The sequence below is a fragment of the Ovis canadensis genome, chromosome 11, assembly GCF_042477335.2.
Source record: "Ovis canadensis isolate MfBH-ARS-UI-01 breed Bighorn chromosome 11, ARS-UI_OviCan_v2, whole genome shotgun sequence".
Classification (NCBI taxonomy): domain Eukaryota; kingdom Metazoa; phylum Chordata; class Mammalia; order Artiodactyla; family Bovidae; genus Ovis; species Ovis canadensis.
In genome coordinates, this window is record NC_091255.1 from 40,227,727 (window position 1) to 40,247,107 (window position 19,381).

At 46.3% G+C, this 19,381-nt stretch overlaps 1 protein-coding gene across 1 annotated transcript in view; it reads right to left on the bottom strand.

The window, feature by feature from the left end:
- HS3ST3A1 (heparan sulfate-glucosamine 3-sulfotransferase 3A1) overlaps positions 1-15,174 on the bottom strand; it is an 84,816-nt gene extending 69,642 nt beyond the window's left edge. The window contains exon 1 of the mRNA XM_069603585.1: positions 13,759-15,174. Within this exon, the coding sequence (XP_069459686.1) occupies positions 13,759-14,357 (599 nt within the window). The 5' untranslated portion in view covers positions 14,358-15,174. The remainder of the gene's footprint in view (positions 1-13,758) is intronic.
- Between the last annotated feature and the right edge of the window lie 4,207 nt (positions 15,175-19,381).

Sequence of the window (19,381 nt, forward strand, 5' to 3'; positions counted from 1 at the left end):
AAAAATAAAGTGTTAAAAAATAAAATGCATCTGAGAGTTGGAAGATTTTGCATGAAAAATGCAAAATATCTCATTGATAATGTTTTACTGTTGATTATGCATTGAAATTGTAATATTTCAGGCATATTGGCTTCTATCAAAATATTATTAGTCTCCCTACACATGCCATGAAATAGTCTCAAAAATCCTTCCCGACACTTTGATCCCAGTTTGACGTCTCACTCCTCACCTGCAAACTCAAACTGTTGGCTGAAACCACAGGGTGGGAATGCATTTCAGGACAGAGGTCAAGTGACCCCATCACAGGATGCCCAGCCATCCAAATGGAGACGTGGAGGAAGATGTAAATTAAACACGTACTCAAGTACAAAGTCAAGGAAACAGCAAAATGCATTATTAAACTGTTTTTATATTTTAAAAAAAGACCAAAGATTGGATGTGTTTATATGATGGCTTTTCTAAAGTAAAATGTTTGTCATTGAGCACATGAATCACCTTTACATGAAATGCCATCGTCCTGCACAAGTCTGCATATGTCAAAAAGTTCCCACAGGTCACTCCCAGGATGGACTCTTCTAGCCTTATCTGGCCAAGAGGAGCTGTAATTTCTGAGTGATACCTTGTGGGGAGTCCATCAGCTACATCACGCATCCTCAGCACCTCCCATGAGTGTTCATGACGGATACTCACCTGAGAGTTACATGATAAGTAAAGTAAGGGAAGGTCCAGGGACATATATGAAGCTTTTAGCCTGTCCTAGAAGTCTGAAAAGCATGTCCAGTGCGCCAAAGGCTTGTTTTGGTCAATACAGTTTGACTGGGACATACCCAAGCCCATTCATTTACATATTGGGAGGTAGCCACATCCATCATTTACATAAGGAAGCTCCAATACTTTGGCCACCTGATGCAAAGAGCCCACTCACTGGGAAAGACCGTGATGCTGAGAAAGACTGAAGGCAAAAGGAGGGTGGCAGAGGATGAGATGGCTAGCATCACCAACTCATTGGACATGAATTTGAGCAAAGTCCAGGAGACAGTGGAGGACAGGGAAGCCTGGCATGCTGCAGTCCATGGGGTTGCAGAGAGTCAGACACGACTGAGTGACTGAAAAACAACAAGGCTGCTCTCCTGCTAAGAAACAGAGTTGAATACTTGTGATGGAGACCGTCTGACTAACAAAATCTAAAACATTTACTATTGGTCCTTTCCAGGAAAAAACCGCTGACCCATGACCTAAGGCATCATTTTTGTTTCATGAAACAAATAGTGAATCTCTCCTGTGACAGGTAAAGTTCCAGGGTCCAGAGTCAGAAGGTGGACAAACAGTGAGGTGAGTTTCTGGAGGGACACCCCCGGCATGTTCACTGCAGTCTTTTCACGCAGGACCTCTGCTCACACTGGCCAGTGTTTTTCAAAGTTTTTCCTAACAAGATCCACTACTGACAAGTACATTTGATCTCCAACCTTCCTGCACACACCTGATCTACTTATCTGTGTTCATACCTGAAGCAAGTTTGTCAAGGTATTATTTGCCTGGGTTACTACCTGGGATTCACTCTCCTATTTTATGCTATTATAACCCTTTCCATTAAAAAATAATGATTGGCTTTATTATACACCAATGTCTTGCAATTCGGAGTTTGAAAAACTCTTAGTACACACCAGATTTTTGCTGGTGACGCGAATCTTCACTTCAAGCCAAAGGTTAAAAACTAGCAGCCGCTCTGGGTCAGATGAGGTTGATTTACTCCATTCTCTGCAGAATTTTGGGTTTTCTGAGTTTTTGTTTTGAATATGTTAATTATTTCTCACTATGGTTTCTAAAAAATCAATATCCCAAGATTCTTTAGAGAAATCAGAGGGTATGTCAATTAGAAGTCTGCTGCTGCTGCTGCTAAGTCACTTCAGTCGTGCCCGACTCTTAGCGACCCCATGGACTACAGCCTACCAGGCTCCTCCATCCATGGGAGTTTCCAGGCAAGAGCACTAGAGTGGGTTGCCATTGCCTTCTCCGAATTAGAAGTCTACCTTCCTGTTAACTGTCAACTGGAGCCAAGAAGTGGTTTCTCCAATATTTGCTTCCAACTTGCCACCCTTTGCCACAGAGCAAGTGCACCTGAAAACCCCAAGAATTTTCATTACAAGCATTAGCTCCCCATGACCTCCCCAGGTATAAATATGAAACAGATTAAATGTATTTTCTTTCCATCATTAAACCTTAGCAGGGCATTTCAGCAGACCCTCTGGCTTTGGGGAAAGCCTTTATAACAGATACTGTTGTAATCTCAAGTCCTCCTATAGCAAGAAGAAAGAGAAAGACCTCATTAGAAAGAAAAACAAGCAGCCTTTATTTCTTAAAAAAGAAAAAAAAATCCCACAACATTTGATGAAAAAAACTACAAGAAGAATTAAAGTCCAGCAGAAAATTAAGAAAAAGAACCAGATGCCAGATGTTTACTCGACAGCTTTGTTTGTAAAACGAAATCGCTTCATCACTGCAGCCTGTTTGTAGGGCCAGAAATTTTCAAAGCATCCACTGGGAGCAAACATGGCTTCAGTTAAGGAAGGTGATGAGGGGAGGGGAGCAGTTAGCTCTGGGAATGTAACTTTCACTGCAGCTTAATCCAGCTCCCTTTTTAAAATACCTGAGCGTAATGAGTATCTGCAAAGATTTATGACCGTAACAAACATACCATTTTTGACTTTGTTACTCAAACCAGCCTGGCAACTTTGATATTTCCTATTGAAAGGAGAGCTCTAATCCAAACGAGAACTCTGAAAAAGGGAAAGGAATTTTATTCCTATAAGTTGATTGATTACTTCCTACTCCAAATGCTCAAGAGAGAAAAAGAAAACATTCTCCTGTCTGTACTTGGATTTCTCCCACTAATCTTTTACAAACAGGTAACAACCGTAAAACAAATTACTTACTAGGATCCATAGGCCAATGGTGCTAGCTGGGTTCCAAAATCTGTAAGCACCAAAATATTGGGTGAAAACATCTGACATGAAAGCCAGAAATGCAAAGATGAATTGATCACTGACTCAACTTGATTCACTGTTTTAATCACCAGTCTTGGAAGGAGAGAAAATAATGCTATCAATTGTTCCATTCTCTGGAATATTTTTGCCATTGATACAAATCCTCCAAAATAAAATTTATGTAATTCAGAGCCAGCAATGGTTTCCCAGTTGTAGTCTTCAGAATTTTACGATGAAAAACAGAAGTTCTGAGTGCTTGTCTTTGGTTTAATCTTAGGCAAGGCACCCTGTTTTTTCATAGGCAGAAGACAATCTCTGAGATACCCTCTAATTCCAATTTTCTTTACAGTTTCTGATTGTTAGAACCAAAGAAATGCAAATCGACAGTCATGTCTTATTTGGCAATGACCTGACCACTATAGTATAGAGCCTGGCACTACTAATGACCAATTGGCAGAATAATTAGATAAAAGTTATTAATAACAACAATAACGAAGGTCAACAAAAGAGTGCTGGGGGGGGTAAAAACTGGGCTATGGCCTGACTGGGAGTATTAACACTTCTAAAGAATAAAAGTGTCAATCTGAAATACTTCAGAAAAGAGTAAGGTGGACTTTGGCGATGACTCAGCCATGTTCAGGGCAGGAGGGTTGGGGGTTTCCCACAGTCAAAAGAGAGAGCAGGGTTGAAGATCTTAAAGAATGAGTACAGCCACCAACTCACCCTGCCCCCTACTTCCAGGAGCAGCCAGCCACCTTCTCATTATATTTCTGACAATATTTTGGCATCCCCATGCAGCCATTTAGAAGGAGGAAACTTGCTCATCTGGACCACTAAATAAAGAGGATTTTGTTTTCCTCCATGCTGATTGTTATATTTTAATGGATGGGTGATAAATCAATTGGATGGCTCAGGATTTCTGATATGCCTACAGAGGAACTCTGTGAACATCACAGAACATTCTCCTGGGTGGGTCATAGGCTGGACCACGAATCTAGTCTTAACACATTCAAGAAGCTTGAAATCATGATATGTGTCTTTTTGGACCACAGTGGTATGAAGCTAGAAATCAGTGACAAGAAGAAAAATAGAAAATCCACAAACATGTAGAGACTGAACAACACGATGAGTCGGAGAAGACATCAAAAAGTAAATTGTAAAAATAACTTGAGACAAATAAAAATGGAAAGGAAACACACCAAAACCTTAGGGGATGCAGTAAAAGCAGTTCTAAGAGGGAGGTTCATAGTGATAAATGCCTGCATTCAAGAAAGTCAAATGAACAACCTAACTTTACCCTGCAAGGAATCAGAAAAAGAAGAACCACCACAGTTATTAGAACGAAGAAAATAACAAAAATGAGAGTGAAAATAAATGAAATAGAAACTAAAATGACATTTCATCAAACGTACATTGCAGGCTCAAATATTTTGGTATATTTATAAGGTTCCAAACTGCATGAAGAAAAGTGTATGCCACCTAAGGTGGAAAAATGCCAAACAACCCAGAATAGCATTAAAGCATATAAATTATTTTTATCTACACAAGCATTTAATAACTTGTCCTTGGCACGACACAGGTTCATAAAACAGATTAAATCAAGGTAAATGAGTCAAGGATTAAGAGGAAATACTGTTATCTTCTTTGAGTCTCGAGATGTAGCCAGAGTTGTTTTCCTGTTTTGCTTTAGTAAAAATGTAATTTTTATTTGATATTTTGTTAAAAATATCAAAGGAGATGTTCTGAGGCAGATTTTCATAATTTTATTAAGTCAGAGCCTCCGATGCACAACTGTGGGCTTAAAAACAGAAGCAGAAAATGCCAGTATGCTGCCCAGACGGGAACCTGGAGTCTGATAACACTGGCATCCCAGGCTTAGTTGTTCCAGCAGAAAGAACCACCCCGACTGCCCAGGTCCAGCCCTCCAGCACTCCAGTTTATGGAAACTGGACTTTCTCCTTTCCTCCCTCGCCTTCACACCTGCAGCTGTTCCAGATCTGCATTGCTGCTGCAGTGGGTCTCACAAGCCAGGGTCTAAACCAAAGGTTAGAGCACAAGGTCAAGTAAAGAGATGCACTATTTAAACTGAGGGGACTTCCCTGGCGGTCCAGTGGCTAAGACGCCATGCTCCCAATGCAGGGGGCCGGGGTTGATCCCTGGTCAGGGAACTAGATCCCACATACTGCAATTAAAGAGCCCATTTGCCCCAACTAAGACCTGGTGCAGCCAAATAAATAAGTATTTTTAAAAAAGAATATTTAAGCTCACCCCTAAAATCTAGACTGTGTTGTCATCCTAGCTTAAGGCACATCCAACAGGCACGGGTCTGCCCATCCCTCTAACCTACATCGCCAGCTTCCCCACCTCTGACAACTCCTTCTCCTTGATTGGAAGCAACAACAGACAAAGCCAGATGCCCACGTCAGATTTTCCTCTGACTCCCACTTCAGCCCTTTGTGTCCTCAAAAACCCATCACCGACATCAAAGCTTTTGCTCTCCAGCCTGAGAGGGCTTCAGTCAGGGCTGGGTGACTTTATACCTTTGTGGCGTGACACTTGCCAGCCACAAAGAACAGAAAAAGAACACAAAACCATCTCTGCCCATGCTTCAGAGACAAGAGAGAAGGAAGGGGAGCCCTGAGCCAACTTTATTATGAAATAAGCTGAGGGAAAGATCAGCATGTCTAGAGCAACAGGTGCTGGCGTGGAGGGGAGCTGGCTAGCCGATGCTGGGGGGCGTGCGGGGGGTGGGGGGAGCTGGAAGGAGAGGAGCAAAGGGCTCACTTGGTAGAGGGTTTCAGAATAAGCCCTCATGCCCTCTGCCTTCTTTTTGTTTTTCTGTTCTTTTTTTCAAATTGGAGTATAACTGCTTTACAATGTTGGGTTAGTTTCTGCTATAGAACACACTGAATCAGCTATAAGTACATATAGAATCCCTCCCTCTCGAACCTTTCTTGAACCCTCATCCCACCCCTCTGCCTTCTTTGTTAATGATGCTTTTTCCCCCTTGGTTTTGGGATCATTCTAGACAAGAAAATTGTAAACAAAACAGTACAGAAACTTCTCAGAAACCCCCTTCACCCAGACAGCTTCCCCAGAGGTTATCATCTTCCCTGGTAAAGGATCAAACCAGGAAACTAACCTTGCTATGACACCATGAACTTAAACCACACACGCCAGTCACAGATCCTCAGTTTTTCATCAACGCCCTTTTCTATTCCCGGGACCCAGTGGACGGTACCAGATTCTACGTACTCATTAGTAATTAGTCTCTTTTGTCCGCTCCCTTACTTTGCTAGTCTCGATCTCGACGTTTGTGAAGAATGCTGCTCAGGTATTTTGTGGCTGCCCCATACGTCCATGTTTTCTCATGACCAGCCGGGGGTTGAGCATTTGGCGGGGGCAGACAACCCTGCACATGAAGTCTTTCATCCTGCACTGCACCAGGGGATACAAGATCTCAGGGGCTTCCTTGGTAGTTCAGATGGTAAAGAATCTGCCTGCAATGTGGGAGACTCAGGTTTGATTCCCTGGGTTGGGAAGATTCCCTGGAGAAGAAAATGGCAACCCACTCCAGTATTTTTGCCTGGAGAATCCCATGGACAGAGGAGCCTGGTGGGCTACAGTCTATGTGGTCGCAAAGAGTTGGACATGACTGACTGACTGACTCATACACACACACACACACACACACACACACACACAGATCTCAATAGGAAAACAAGGGGATGTCACTCACATCACCTGGATTGGGTGGGGTCTGCCAGGTTCCTCCACTGTAACATTCCTATAAGCCCCTTACCACCCATGCTTACTTTAAAAAAAAAAAAAGAAAAAAAACTGGAGTTGAGTTGATTTGCAATGTTGCATTAATTTCAAGTCTAGAACAACATGATTCAGATACACATACGTATCTGTTTTTTCAGGTATTTTACCCATATAGGTTATTACAAAATACTGAGTAGAGTTCTCTGTGCTATACAGTAGGTCCATGGCTGGTTATCTATTTTATATATAGTATTGTGTACCTGCCCACCCTGCTCCCCAGGCCCTGGACAGCTTCACAGGAAGCTGTCTCCTGCTGGAAACTCTGAAATGACCTTCCTATAAGACTGTCTCACACGGATAGATCTTCCAAAGTGTATCTCAGGCATGTCAAGGGTTAAACAGGCTTCTGGGTGCCACCCCTTAAGAATCCTGGGACCCCCCTCAAGATCCTGTCCAACAGGGTGGAAGAAATAAGACTGTATGACTGATGTTGAAATAAAAATCATCTGGAAGTATTTTCATGTGAAGCTGGTTTTCAGAAACAGAGGCAAAACACACTAACAAAACTAATCTGGGGCATATGGTGTTTCTTTCAGGCATGCACATTTCTAATACAAATCTCCTAATCACTTCTACCTTGTTTTTTAGGGTTATTGTCAAGGCAGGTCTTTTTTATTTCTCTCTAAAGGATAACCTCCCTGCCTGAAAAAGTGGGCTCAGGCAGAGAGGCTGTAAGTGCTACCCAACATGATTTTCCCTCCTTGTTTTTTGTTTTTTAAAAACAGGGAGACCAAATATACTCTGATCATGATGAAGTTTTCCAGGTTCAGCCCTTTGGGTTCCTTGCTGACTCTCCCTCCCACTAGGTGGCGCTAAATGTCACATTCAAAGTGGGCTGCTCTCAAGAGTCCCTGAACAGGATTTTTTTTCTTTTTTTAAATTTTGCAAGACTATCACAAGCCTAACGTCAAGTACTAAGTTTCCTTCTTACTAAATATTTCCTCTTTTCTTTTTTTAAATATTTACCGCCTTATGTGCGTGTTTGCTCATTAAGCCGTGTCCCACTCTTTAGGACTTCATTGACTGTAAACAGCCAGGGCTCCTCTGTCCGTGGGATTTTTCAGGCAATAATACTGGAGTGGGTTCCCATTCCCTTCTCCGGGGGATCTTCCCAACCCAGGGATGGAACCTGGGTCTCCTGCGTTGACATGTGGATTCTTTACCACTGAGCCACCTGGGAAGCCCACGTTTACAGCCATCTGACAGCAAATCTGAACTTCTGGAATACAGCTTTCAAAGGATCACAGATTAAATGTAACAGTCAAGACCACATGAGCGATATAAAAAAATCAGAAGTTGTACCACTGGAGGCAAGCAGCTGGGAGTATGCTTCAGGTCTCTGAACTTGGCATTTCCTCAATTTCTAGGTTCTGGTTTCACGTAAGTTTATTTCATATAGGCTTATTTATTAACTGTATCAATATCCCTATGCCCATAGAGACTTTTTAACTGTATCAAATTAGCAAAGATTTTAAAGTGCTGGCAAACATTTTAAAGACATTCTTACAAACGCAAAGACTAGGGAGCCAGAATATTACTGAAGTGCATTTCCTCTGGTTATAATATTAAAGGCATATGCCTTAATAAGAAACCTCATTTCCACAATAAGGATTCATCACTTAAGGAGAAACAAACTTTCTCAAAGCTTCAAGGCCAGTATTACTAGGAAGCACACGGAAAAATGAAGCTCTTTATCAGCTAAGTTCCTGTTCCTTGGTGAAGAAAGGGAAAGCTTTTCCCTAAGGAAAAGCGCTACCTCTATGAAGTTTCCGACCCAGCAACCTGATGGTAAGTGTGATGTTCAAACGCATCCCATAGAGACAGGCAAGCCTTCGTTGTTTATATCAAGTGGGTTTGTTTGCTCTGTGACACTCTCCTCCTAAGACGGGAGCTTCTGGCCTGTGTAAGGTCACTCCCTCTTGTCATTAACTGCAAAAGCTTATTTTGTTCTCATGACCCTTCCAGAACACAGATTTGGCATGTTCTCTTTCTGGGCCCATCCACAGACATTTCCATGAGACAAATATTTAGGCCAGAGCGTTTTTAGGTTGTTTTTTTTTAGGGAAGGCAGGAGATGACAAAAGGATTTTTGCTCCTAGATGGCCGTGCGCTTCACAGACGCTCTATCAGCATGTGATGAAGCTCATCGCTCCAAGTGAATACTCACTCACACCAGGCATTCCCACTCCAGGCTGTACCAAGCATGGCTTTGCTGTTGTTGTTTTAATGGCTGGACTCAATATCCTAGACCCTGTTTCACTTGAGTCTGATACTGCTCAGAAGTTTCCTAACCACTAGGTAACATTCCTGTTATCAGTTCTATCACTTTCTCCACCTACTGGGTGCCTGCTCTTGAATGTGGGTTCATGCACAAACCTGAGTGCGTGCGCGCGCACACACACGCACGCACACACACACACACACACACAGAAGAGACTGTTGAACTTTTCTTGCTGGGGAGGTCTACCAGGGCATGAACCCAAAACAAAATGGCAGCATGAGGCGTCTCGAAGGCACTGTTTGCAACCTCCCACTCGATGGAACGAGTCCCGTCACTGAGGACTCCTGGGAGCAAATGAATGAAAGACATGATGCCCTTTCCCCCTCGAAAGACACAGGACTCAGTGCCCAAAGCTGCTTCTCCCCTCTTCCCCCCTCAACCTTTCATCCCTTCCAAGGTCCTTCACTCCCCTCTGAGGACACAGGGCCTCTTTGGACGGCAGCCCCCAGGACCTTGCATGGGTGGCCAGACTCCTGTGGCTCAAATTTCATCCCCCACCCTTCCTGCAGAAGGGCTGGTGGCTCACAAGGGTGGGAAAGCGAACACGGGGGTGCTCTACAGCTGCTCCCAGCTGCTCTGAGACGCCCATCACCCCCGATACGAACCGAAAGTGCCTCTGCTCAGCCTGCCTCTCCCGGGGATGATAAACAAGGCCGTGATCGGGAAGAGCCAGAGAGTTTCACATTCTGAAGCCGTGGAAAGAACCATCTCCTGAACTCCAAGCTGAGTCACCTCTGATCTTCCTGGATACTACACGGGGGTCCCCAGACTCCAGGACCTAAAGCCTGATGATCAGAGGTGGAACCGATGTAACCATAACAGAAATAAAGTGCACAGTATATGTAATACGCTTGAATAATTCTGGAACCACCCCCTCACCCCAAGTCCGTGGAAAAATTGTCTTTTATGAAACCTGTGCCTGGTGCCAAAAAGGCTGGGGACCACTGCTACAGAGTAAAATAATATTGGCAACATTTTTCTCTGTGAAAATCATCCAGTCTCACTAAAAAAAAAAACTGAATCAAAATATAGGAATGAGATATGCTAGCATAAGAAATTAGACAACGAACACTTAACTATCTTGTCCCAAAGTAGAAGACTGAAGTGTTACAGAATGCAAACATATACATACATATATAAATACATAGTATGTATAAGCACACGTATCTTTAAATACTTTATAAATAGGTATCTTGTATCTTAGGAGGTAAGATAAAAGCTAAGGTATCTTTTTAGGAGAAAAATAACCATACATTATAATTGGTGCAAATATACAAACACAGTGGGCGAGGGGGTTCTTATTGAACTCCAAGTTCACCTGGTCTTGAACTACAGCAGAGGTGTCTGGTCTTAGCTTTCAGAAGAAATCTTAAAGTTTTGAAATTAATGAGATAATTCCCCACTTTTCTCGAGGAACCCGCCACACATCCGATGGACGAAGAGACACAGCATGGTGAAGACTGCTTTCCCGTGATGCGTGAGCCAGACATTTGTCGTCGTCCTTGATAGCATGTCGGCTAAATTAAGTCATGCGGAATGTTTTCTAAACCCCATCAGGGCGGAGTTTCATACCCAGAAAACTCCACTGAAGCTTCCTAAATTATCATTAACAAATTCCTTGGCATACTAAAATGTCCCTATGTTTCACTGATTTGAGAGTACTATTCGGACATTTTAAATCAATATGAATAATTTCCTTTTTAGAGATTTTGAATAAACTTGTTTTCTTAAGCTTTGCTACACACTTGTCCAAACGAAGAAACCATTGATTACACTATTTCTGGGATGTAGTTTAAAAAGTACCATTAATTTTCTTCCATAGAGAGAGAAATGTATTGAAACGTCCCAGCAACAAGCGTTTTAAACTATCAAACTCAATTTCCAAGAGATTTTTCTCCCAACTTCCCATCAGCAACAGACTTGTGCCATCATCAGGACGGTAGGGGGCGCTGCCACAACAAACTATTCTGGCAAATGGAGAGAAACTTCACTTGGTGAAAAAACAAGGCTAGATTTGGATGATTCTCCCATATCAATGAGCATCTAAAAAATAGTGTACAGATTATTATTATTTTTTTTTGCTTGGAATAACTCACTTCAGGGCTCAAATAATAGGGTTTTCTTTCTGTTCCTGTGTGTGTGGGGAGGGGGGTGGCATTTCATAGCTGTGTGTTAGAAATCCTATATTACAATTTTGGGACTGAATCAGGAAGGTCCAAAAGGAATCCCTTTACCTAAAATACTGGCTAAACACAAGAGCTAAAACGTGCCTAATAGATGGTGTTGTGTGTGATTTTCTTTTTCATGTTTAAGTCTTCAGTCTTTTCCACAAACATCTAAATTCAAATTCAGAATCAAGATGAAAGAGAACTGTGGCAAAATTTCATTAAATAATAGCATAATCCAGCCTCCATAGGTTGGACTTTTTTAATAAGAGTTTTCCATGTAATTGAGTTAAACTTAAATTTATGCATCCAATAAAAGACCATTGCAAATGGTAAAACAAAGACATTGCTCCAACACTTAGAAAATTAAATTCACCAAACCATGAAGTCTACTGTGCAGTTATGTTTGTAACCACCATAAATTGCTTTATAAAACTCCTCTACCCAAGTAAACAATCCAAGGAGATATTTACTCTACAGCATGCATCCAGTTTCCAAGCAAGAAAGCAGCCTAAAAGTTTATGACTTTTTCTTCTTTTTTTAAATTGCCTTTCCCTTCTAAAAAAAAAAAAAAAAACAACTTGTGTTTCTAGTTACCTTGAAACCTTCCTTCTCTTACACAAGCTCAGAAAGGTCCACGGAAAATAAGATCCAGCTCTCTGGATATACTGTACCCTCAGATACTCATCTCTGAAACGGGAAGAAACAATCCTACTTTGTGGAAAAAAAGTCTATGTGGCGAAACAAAAATATAGGGGGTTGGTACTAAATATTTCACTATACATAAAGCACCTCAGAGTCCAACATTGTCTTAGATGTTTTGGGGCAGTCGGCTTGAAATGTGTTCACTTACAGCCATGTACTGGGCCGCATTCAATGCAAACTGCTTTAGATAAGAGTTTTAGGGGGTCTTTAATCACTTCTTTCTTGTGTCCTTGATGGAAAAAACAGAGCTGCCTTTGTGCTAAGAAGAAGGACCTGTTGTTTCCAGATTCAACAGGTCATTTTTATAAGAACTTCCCAGAGGATACAACAGAAATGACAGAAACACAAGGGGATTTTTTTAAGTGGCTGATGATTTTAAATGATATATATCCCATAGCACAGGAAGGCTGTTTGTTTTTCTTTCCAACAAATGGAAAGTTACTGTTTGAAACATGTTTAATGTTCAAGTTTGACTTTTAGGACGAAACCGTTTTCTCCTGAGTTGGGTTACTGTAAATTTGCTTCCTGTGCTTGACTCTCAAGTAAATAAACTTGTCACATCATGTCCATTTCTCTTTGGGGGATGAATGGCTAATTGAGTGGGCTTTTGAAATATACTTAAATGGTGTTGTAACTTCTGTAATATCATTTCAGTTAAAATAATAAGGAGAAGGCACATTTAATGGACAAGATAAAACTTTAGAAAATGGGAAATTCCAGCATATTTTTCCTTATGCTCTGAGGAGAGAAAAAAAGCACCAATATTTTATGGCAAACAAAACCCAGGTGACACTAAGATTTATTAGAGTTTGGCTTATTCTGTTATTAAAGGTGGTCTGAATTTGAGAAGACTGGCAAATTTAAGATTAAGATCTAAATCAGCCTTGTTTCCTACACTGCATTAGGAGGGTTTTTTCATGGCGTTACCAAAATTCCTATTTTTCCTCCACTTTTCTTCCTTTAACAAAAATTTCGGCTACCTCATTTATAAAGGGAATTGTTTGAAGATCTTTAGAAAAGTTTCTGCCAGTCCAGAGACAAAAGGTACTCTTTTCCACAAATACAGAAGGCATTGTGTACAATTTCCTTGCCCTAAACAAAAGTTATTGCCAACAAAGCCTTTTTTAAAACACACTCACATACATACCCCCAAACCTAGAGTCTAGTTTCTGACACTTTAAGTGTCTGTATTACTTACCACTCGGAACAATTATCTATATCACTTACCACCCAGGACAATTCTCTGGCAAAGAGTTAACATAAGTAAATAAATAGGCGATGGCAAAGACTGCATTAACCCCAGGGAACCGCCCAGAAGATAAAGGAGAAACAAACAGGTTTCCTTGGGGAAAGGATCCACTCACTAGGTTACTTATCTAGTAATTGGTGAGCAGGTTTCTAACTTGGCAGGGACATTTTCTCTCTCTCTCCTTCCCACAGAGTAGGAGAAAATCAAGAGATGGGCTATTTGGGGAGAAAGGAATCCGAAAACCTGAAGAAAAATGTCTCTAAGGCCAAAATATCCACCGCCCCCCACCCCGGCCTCATCCACTTTACTGTGGAAATAATGTCTATATGGCAAATGGAAAATACAGGGGTTTAGTACTAAATATTTCTCCATATTTAGACAGAGGTAGGGTGGGGGAAAGACCTCTCGTCTTAAGGACAGCTACTGGTGACCCTCTGCCCACTGATGAAATCTGGGAGGGAGATGCACTCGGTGAGGGTCGCCACGGGCTCCTGGGGCCCCCACCGCGAGCCCCGGCCGCCCCCTCCCTGCCCCACGTCCGCTCACCGGTACCAGGCGAGGCCCTTGTCGTAGCTGCGGTCGAAGAAGTGGGGCTCTGCGCCCACGGCGCGCACGTCGGGGTGCACGCGCAGGAACTCCAGCAGCGCCCGCGTACCGCCCTTCTTCACGCCGATGATGATGGCCTGCGGCAGCTGCTTGCTCCCCTCGTCCAGCAGCAGGGCCAAGGTCCCCGGCGGAGTCTCGGCCACGCTGCTCCCGGCCCCGGAGCCGCCGAGACTCCCCGCCAGCCCGGGGGGCTCCTCTTCCCCGGCCGCCTCCTCGCGGTCGTCTCGCTGGGAGGGCGGCCGGCGCCTCGGCCGCGGCCGCACTTGCAGGAGGCGCTTCCTTCGCGCGGCCGTGGGCCACGCGGCCAGCTCCCCCGGGCCTCCGGCCAGGACGCCGCGGCCCGGGGTCCCTGCCTCCTCGCCGCTGCCCGACCGCCCCACGACGGGGCCCGATAGGGTCTGGCAGCGCTCGGCCAGGCAGTAGAAGACGTAGAGGGACGTGAGCAGAGAGCAGAGGGTCAGCAAGAACTTGCGGAAGACGCTGCGGGACAGCGGCTCGGCCGAGGTGGGGTGGGCGCCGGCCGGGCCCGGAGGGGCCATCCTAGCCGGAGGCAACGTCGGGCAGCGCGCGGGCCATGCTAGGCCGGGACTCCGCCAGGTGCCGGGACATCCTCCGGGGGCTCCTGCGCGCTGGACCGAGGCCACATCGCCCTGCGCCCCTGCGGCCGTGCGAGCTGCCCCGGCGGCAGCAGCCGGGGCTCCGCCGGGAGATGGAGGCCCCGGAGCCGCGCGCGGGATCCCAGCCTCCGGTCGGTCGAGGGGGGCGGGAAGGGGGACGTGATGCCGTGCTTAAGAAACCATCGTCTTAGACTCGCCCAAGTCCTCAGCCCGGGGCCGCGCTCGGCGCCCCAGGTCCCCGAGAGTTGCCGGAACGGGGATCTCGGCGGCGGGTGGCGAAGGAGTGCGTCTCAGCCCCGGGCCGGAGCAGCCTCTCAGCGCGCGTCCCAGCTCAGCGATCGTGCATCCCTCGCTCGGTCCTGGAGAGCGGACGCGCGGCTCCCGGGCCACTGGGCTTCGCGCGCTCCAGACCGCGGTGGGGACAGCGCCTCCAAGCCGCCGCTTGCTCGGTCCCCGGCCCGCCTGGGTGCGCGCTCCCGGCCCTGGGGCGAGGTCCCCCGAGTCCCTCTGCCGGAGCGGGAGCCAGAGGGGCCGCGCCCAGTCGTCCGCTCCTCTCCGTGCGGGCCCGGCCGCTCCGGCGGCTCTCGGCCCCACCTGGGAGCGGCGCGGCTGAACCGGGCTGCGCGGGACCCGTCTGCAGCCGCGGCCACTGCGCTCCCCGCCTCCCCGCCGCCTCCCGGGCAGTCGCCGCCGCCACACGTGGAGCTCCGAGGGCAGCAAACTTGTCGGTGACGTCAGCGGCCGGGGCCGGACCAGCCCCCGGAGGAGCGCAGGGGGGGCGGGCGGGTGCGCCGGGGAGAAGGTGGCGCGGACCCCGCGGCGGCCGCCCAATGACCGCGGAGAGGGCGGGGGCGACCGAGGCGACGCCCCTTCCCTACTCCGCCCACCCCGCCCCCTCCACCCCAGCCGGCTGCCTCGCCCCCTCGGAGCCAGGCCGGGTCTGCGGCGGCTCCTGGGACCTCTGACCGGCAGGCGCGGGGGCCGGATCCCCGGGACCTGACTTCCACCCCGCGAGGCCCGCGCTCCATCAGGGGCTCCCAAACCACTCCGACGCCACTCAGCCCAGCGCAGCCCCGACCCCTCCGATGACTGTCCTCGGGGTCCCTCCCACCAGGGTCGCTCCGTCCTGATCCCGGAGCCGCCAGCTCCCCACCTCCGCCAACCTTCGGAAGTTTCGTTGGCGGCGGTTCCCGGGACCGTGCCGCGCGCCGCGCCCCCGGCTGTCCGGGGCGAACTGGATTCCTTCGCTGCGGCTTCGCCTCCTACCTACCCTGCCGTCCACTGCGGACTCCTGGGCGAAGCCTTCTGCCCGCAGCAGCTTTTGGTGCTTTGTAGTTTTTTTCATTTCATTGTTTCCCGCATGTTACTTTAGGATGATCAAAGTTTCCCTGGACCTGGAAAGGACCAACCTCTTAGGAAATGAGCCAATAACTGAATCTAATGGAGAAATTCAGAATTTTTTTTTAAAGAAATCAACTCCGATTCCAAATCCATAGGCCCAGTTTTTGATGAAGGAATTCTTTTAGTGTTGTTTGTACGTGTGTGTGTGTGTGTGTGTGTGTGTGCTTTCGTGCGCGAGCGTGCGCGCGCCCCAGTGAGGAGTTAAATGTCTTCTCCCGCAGCGGTTTCCTGGTTCGCTGGCCCCCCCTGACCCTACATCCTCTCCCCGCGCTCCTCAGAGAGCGGGTCAGAAAGGCCTACAAATCGCCTTGCTGTTTAATGGAGGGAGGTGGCCCGTGGAACCTGCATGAGGTGGTTTTTAATTCCAATCCGATTTGTTCCTGATTTCTTGGTTTCCTGGTCTCAGCAGGATGCCCCGCAATGTGGGCGGTAGCCTGGCCACCCCACCCTCACCCTTGCAGGCCATGCGGGCGGCTTTCGGGGCGCCCGGTGGGTGCTGCCCAGGGCTGGCCGCGGCCGCCGAGCTGGGGTGCGGGGGGGGGGGGGGGCTCCTGCTACCCAGTGTGGGGACTTGGCCCGCTTGCCTTCCCGCGTTCCATCTGATGTGGAAGTGAAGTCTTTATAACCTTTCCAGGGCGATCTGGCGGTTTCTGACTCTGGGTGCCTGGGTGGAATTGCTGTATGTGTGCCAGCTGGATAAATACTCAGGGCTGGACGTGGTTTTCTGTTTATGAAGTGCCAATCCCAGCCTTTTCTGTCCACTGGTGAAGAGTTTGTTAGGTTCTGCTGCCATAAAGCAATGAGCTTTTACAAGGATGAGCAGTAAGTCCTGCCAAGCTTTAATGCCTCATTGTGTCCTAATACTGGATGTCAACAATCTAGTTGAGCTTTAATATATTTTAGTTTATCTCTAGGTGTTTCAGTCTGACTTGCAGAAGTAAGACCAGGAAAAAAAAAAAAAAAAAGAAGAAGATAATTTTAAACTTATTCTGAAAACATGTGCAATCCCATAAATGTTTACAAACATGGTTGGGTTTTCCCATCTGGAAATGGTGGTGGCCAAGCTCCCTTCTAGCTTCAGCTCCAACATGGCTTTCACATTCCAAGTACAGGTATTTCCTTTACGTGGGTATTAAACACACACCCTGTGTAGGAGACTGGGGTTCTCAGAACCACTCACACCATATCTAGCTCTAGGGCAGCCCTGTACCTTAGAAATAAAACATAAGCCGTGAATACAAGTCCCATAGGTCATTTTAAATGTCTAGTAGCCACCTTAAACACGGTAAAAAGAAACAGGTGAAGTTAATTTTAGTAATATATCCTGCTGCTGCTGCTGCTGAGTCGCTTCAGTCGTGTCTGACTCTGTGCGACCCCATAGACGGCAGCCCACCAGGCTCCCCGTCCCTGGGATCCTCCAGGCAAGAGTACTGGAGTGGGTTGCTGTTTCCTTCTCCAGTGCATGAAAGTGAAAAGGGAAAGTGAAGTCGCTCAGTTGTGTCTGACTCTCCGAGACCCCATGGACTGCAGCCCACCAGTTTCCTCCGTCCATGGGATTTTCCAGGCTAGAGTACTGGAGTGGGGTGCCGTTGCCTTCTCCTACATACCTAGAAATGAGATTTTAACATGTCAATACAAAAACGACTGAAGTCATTTATGTTCTTTCCTTTCATACGAAGTCTTCAAAGTCCAGCATGTGTTTGGCAGCACAGTGGCCAAACCATCAAGGAAGCCGGAGAGCTGGGAAGCCTGTTGATGTCAGCTCTCCAGGTGAGCCTCCTGGAGCAGAAGCAGGCGGTGACATGGATCTGGATGGGCAAGCAGCCGATGTCCTGCATGTGGGGAAACACAGGTCTTGCTGCTGAGTCGCTTTAGTCGTGTCTGACTCTGTGTGACCCCCGAACGCTGGAGTGGGTTGCCATTTCCTTCTCCAGTGCATGAAAGTGAAAAGTGAATGTAGTCGCTCAGTCGTGTCCGACTCCTAGTGACCCCATGGACTGCAGCCCACCAAGCTTCTCCGTCCATGGGATTTTCCAGACAAGAGTACTGGAGTGGGTTGCCATTGCCTTCTCTAACACAGGTCTTAGGGGCTTGTAATCTCAATGAGACAAAACATGCACACACTCTTTAGAATGCAGCAGTACACTGTTCCAGCAAATGACTGAGTGCTACCCACTCACCAGATTCATATCCAGCTCCTGGATGTGCCCTGAAAGATGGCCAAGATTTCCCAAAGCGGAATTGAAGAAGGACCTTGTTGAAGATCGAGTAAGATTGTTGCAGGTGGAGATGAGCATAGTGGCATTTCCAGACTGAGAAATGAGCAAAATTATTATAAGACCATATGAAGAAGTGTTTTTACCACTGTTTTTGTTGTTGCTTAGTCACTAAGTCGTGCCTGACTTGTTCGCGCCCCTGTGGTCTGTAGACTACCGTGCTTTTCTATCCATGGGATTTCCCAGGCAAGAATACTGGAGTGGATTGCTGTTTCCTTCTCCAGGGGATCTTCCTGACCCATGAACTGAACCTGTGTCTCCTGCATTGGCAGGCGAATTCTTCCCTGCTGAGCCACCAGGGAAGCTGTCTTACTGCTGTTAGTGGCCAGTATTAGTCTCTGAAGTTTGGAAAAGAAAGGATGATGAGGGAGAGAGACTAATGATATTTACTAAAGGCCAGGTAGGAGCTGGGGCTTGCTCCTAGCAGGTCTTACTCTGAGTGGATGCTCAAGCCTTTTCTTGCCATTTCCAGTGTTGAAAGAGGCCAGAGTTTCCCCAGCTACATCTCGAATCCTGGTGGGTATTCCATAGCAAAGTATTCTGCAATAGAATAAATTCGAAAGACTGTACCCTCTTGGGTATTCCCAATAGACATTAGCATGTTACAGTCTCTGAGATGACGTTTTAGTAAAGATACCAGTTAAATTTGCTTCATCCAATGTTTTCCAAGCCTCTTGGACCATGGACTCCTCTTACCCATGTCCTATCCCATAACATTAATTGTTCTCAGAACATGCCTCAAGAAATGTAATCCTAAACTTTATAAAGGCTTGCTGTTGTCAGGAACCTCAGAGGACAAATGTTTTCTGAACAGACAGGGGCCTCAGCTGCAGATAGTGAGGGCTGGCTTTACTTTGAGACCAGGTGGGGGACATTCCACCCATATATCTGGAATTTTCTTTGTTCTATTATTTCTCCAGGGATCCACCTCCCCTGAGGGACAGGACTTTAACTAAGGTCTTGACAAATGGTCATTTTCATGAATTACTGATTTGGAAAAAAAAAAAAAGTAACTGGAAAGGTTGATAATTACTCATGTATCTTGCTTCTGTTCTGAGTCAATTCTTTCTGATTCTGTGACATATGAAAGAAATGGGTGCAGGTTTGGAAATACACCTTATCAAGAGGTGAATTAACATGCGAAAGGATCAAGAGACATTTTCAGTAGACTGATCGCTCAGGTTCTCAAAATCGCCTGGGTACAATAAAAGCTAAGCATCAGAAGAATTAAGAACAGTTAATTGAAAAATGGTACCTATTTACATAAAT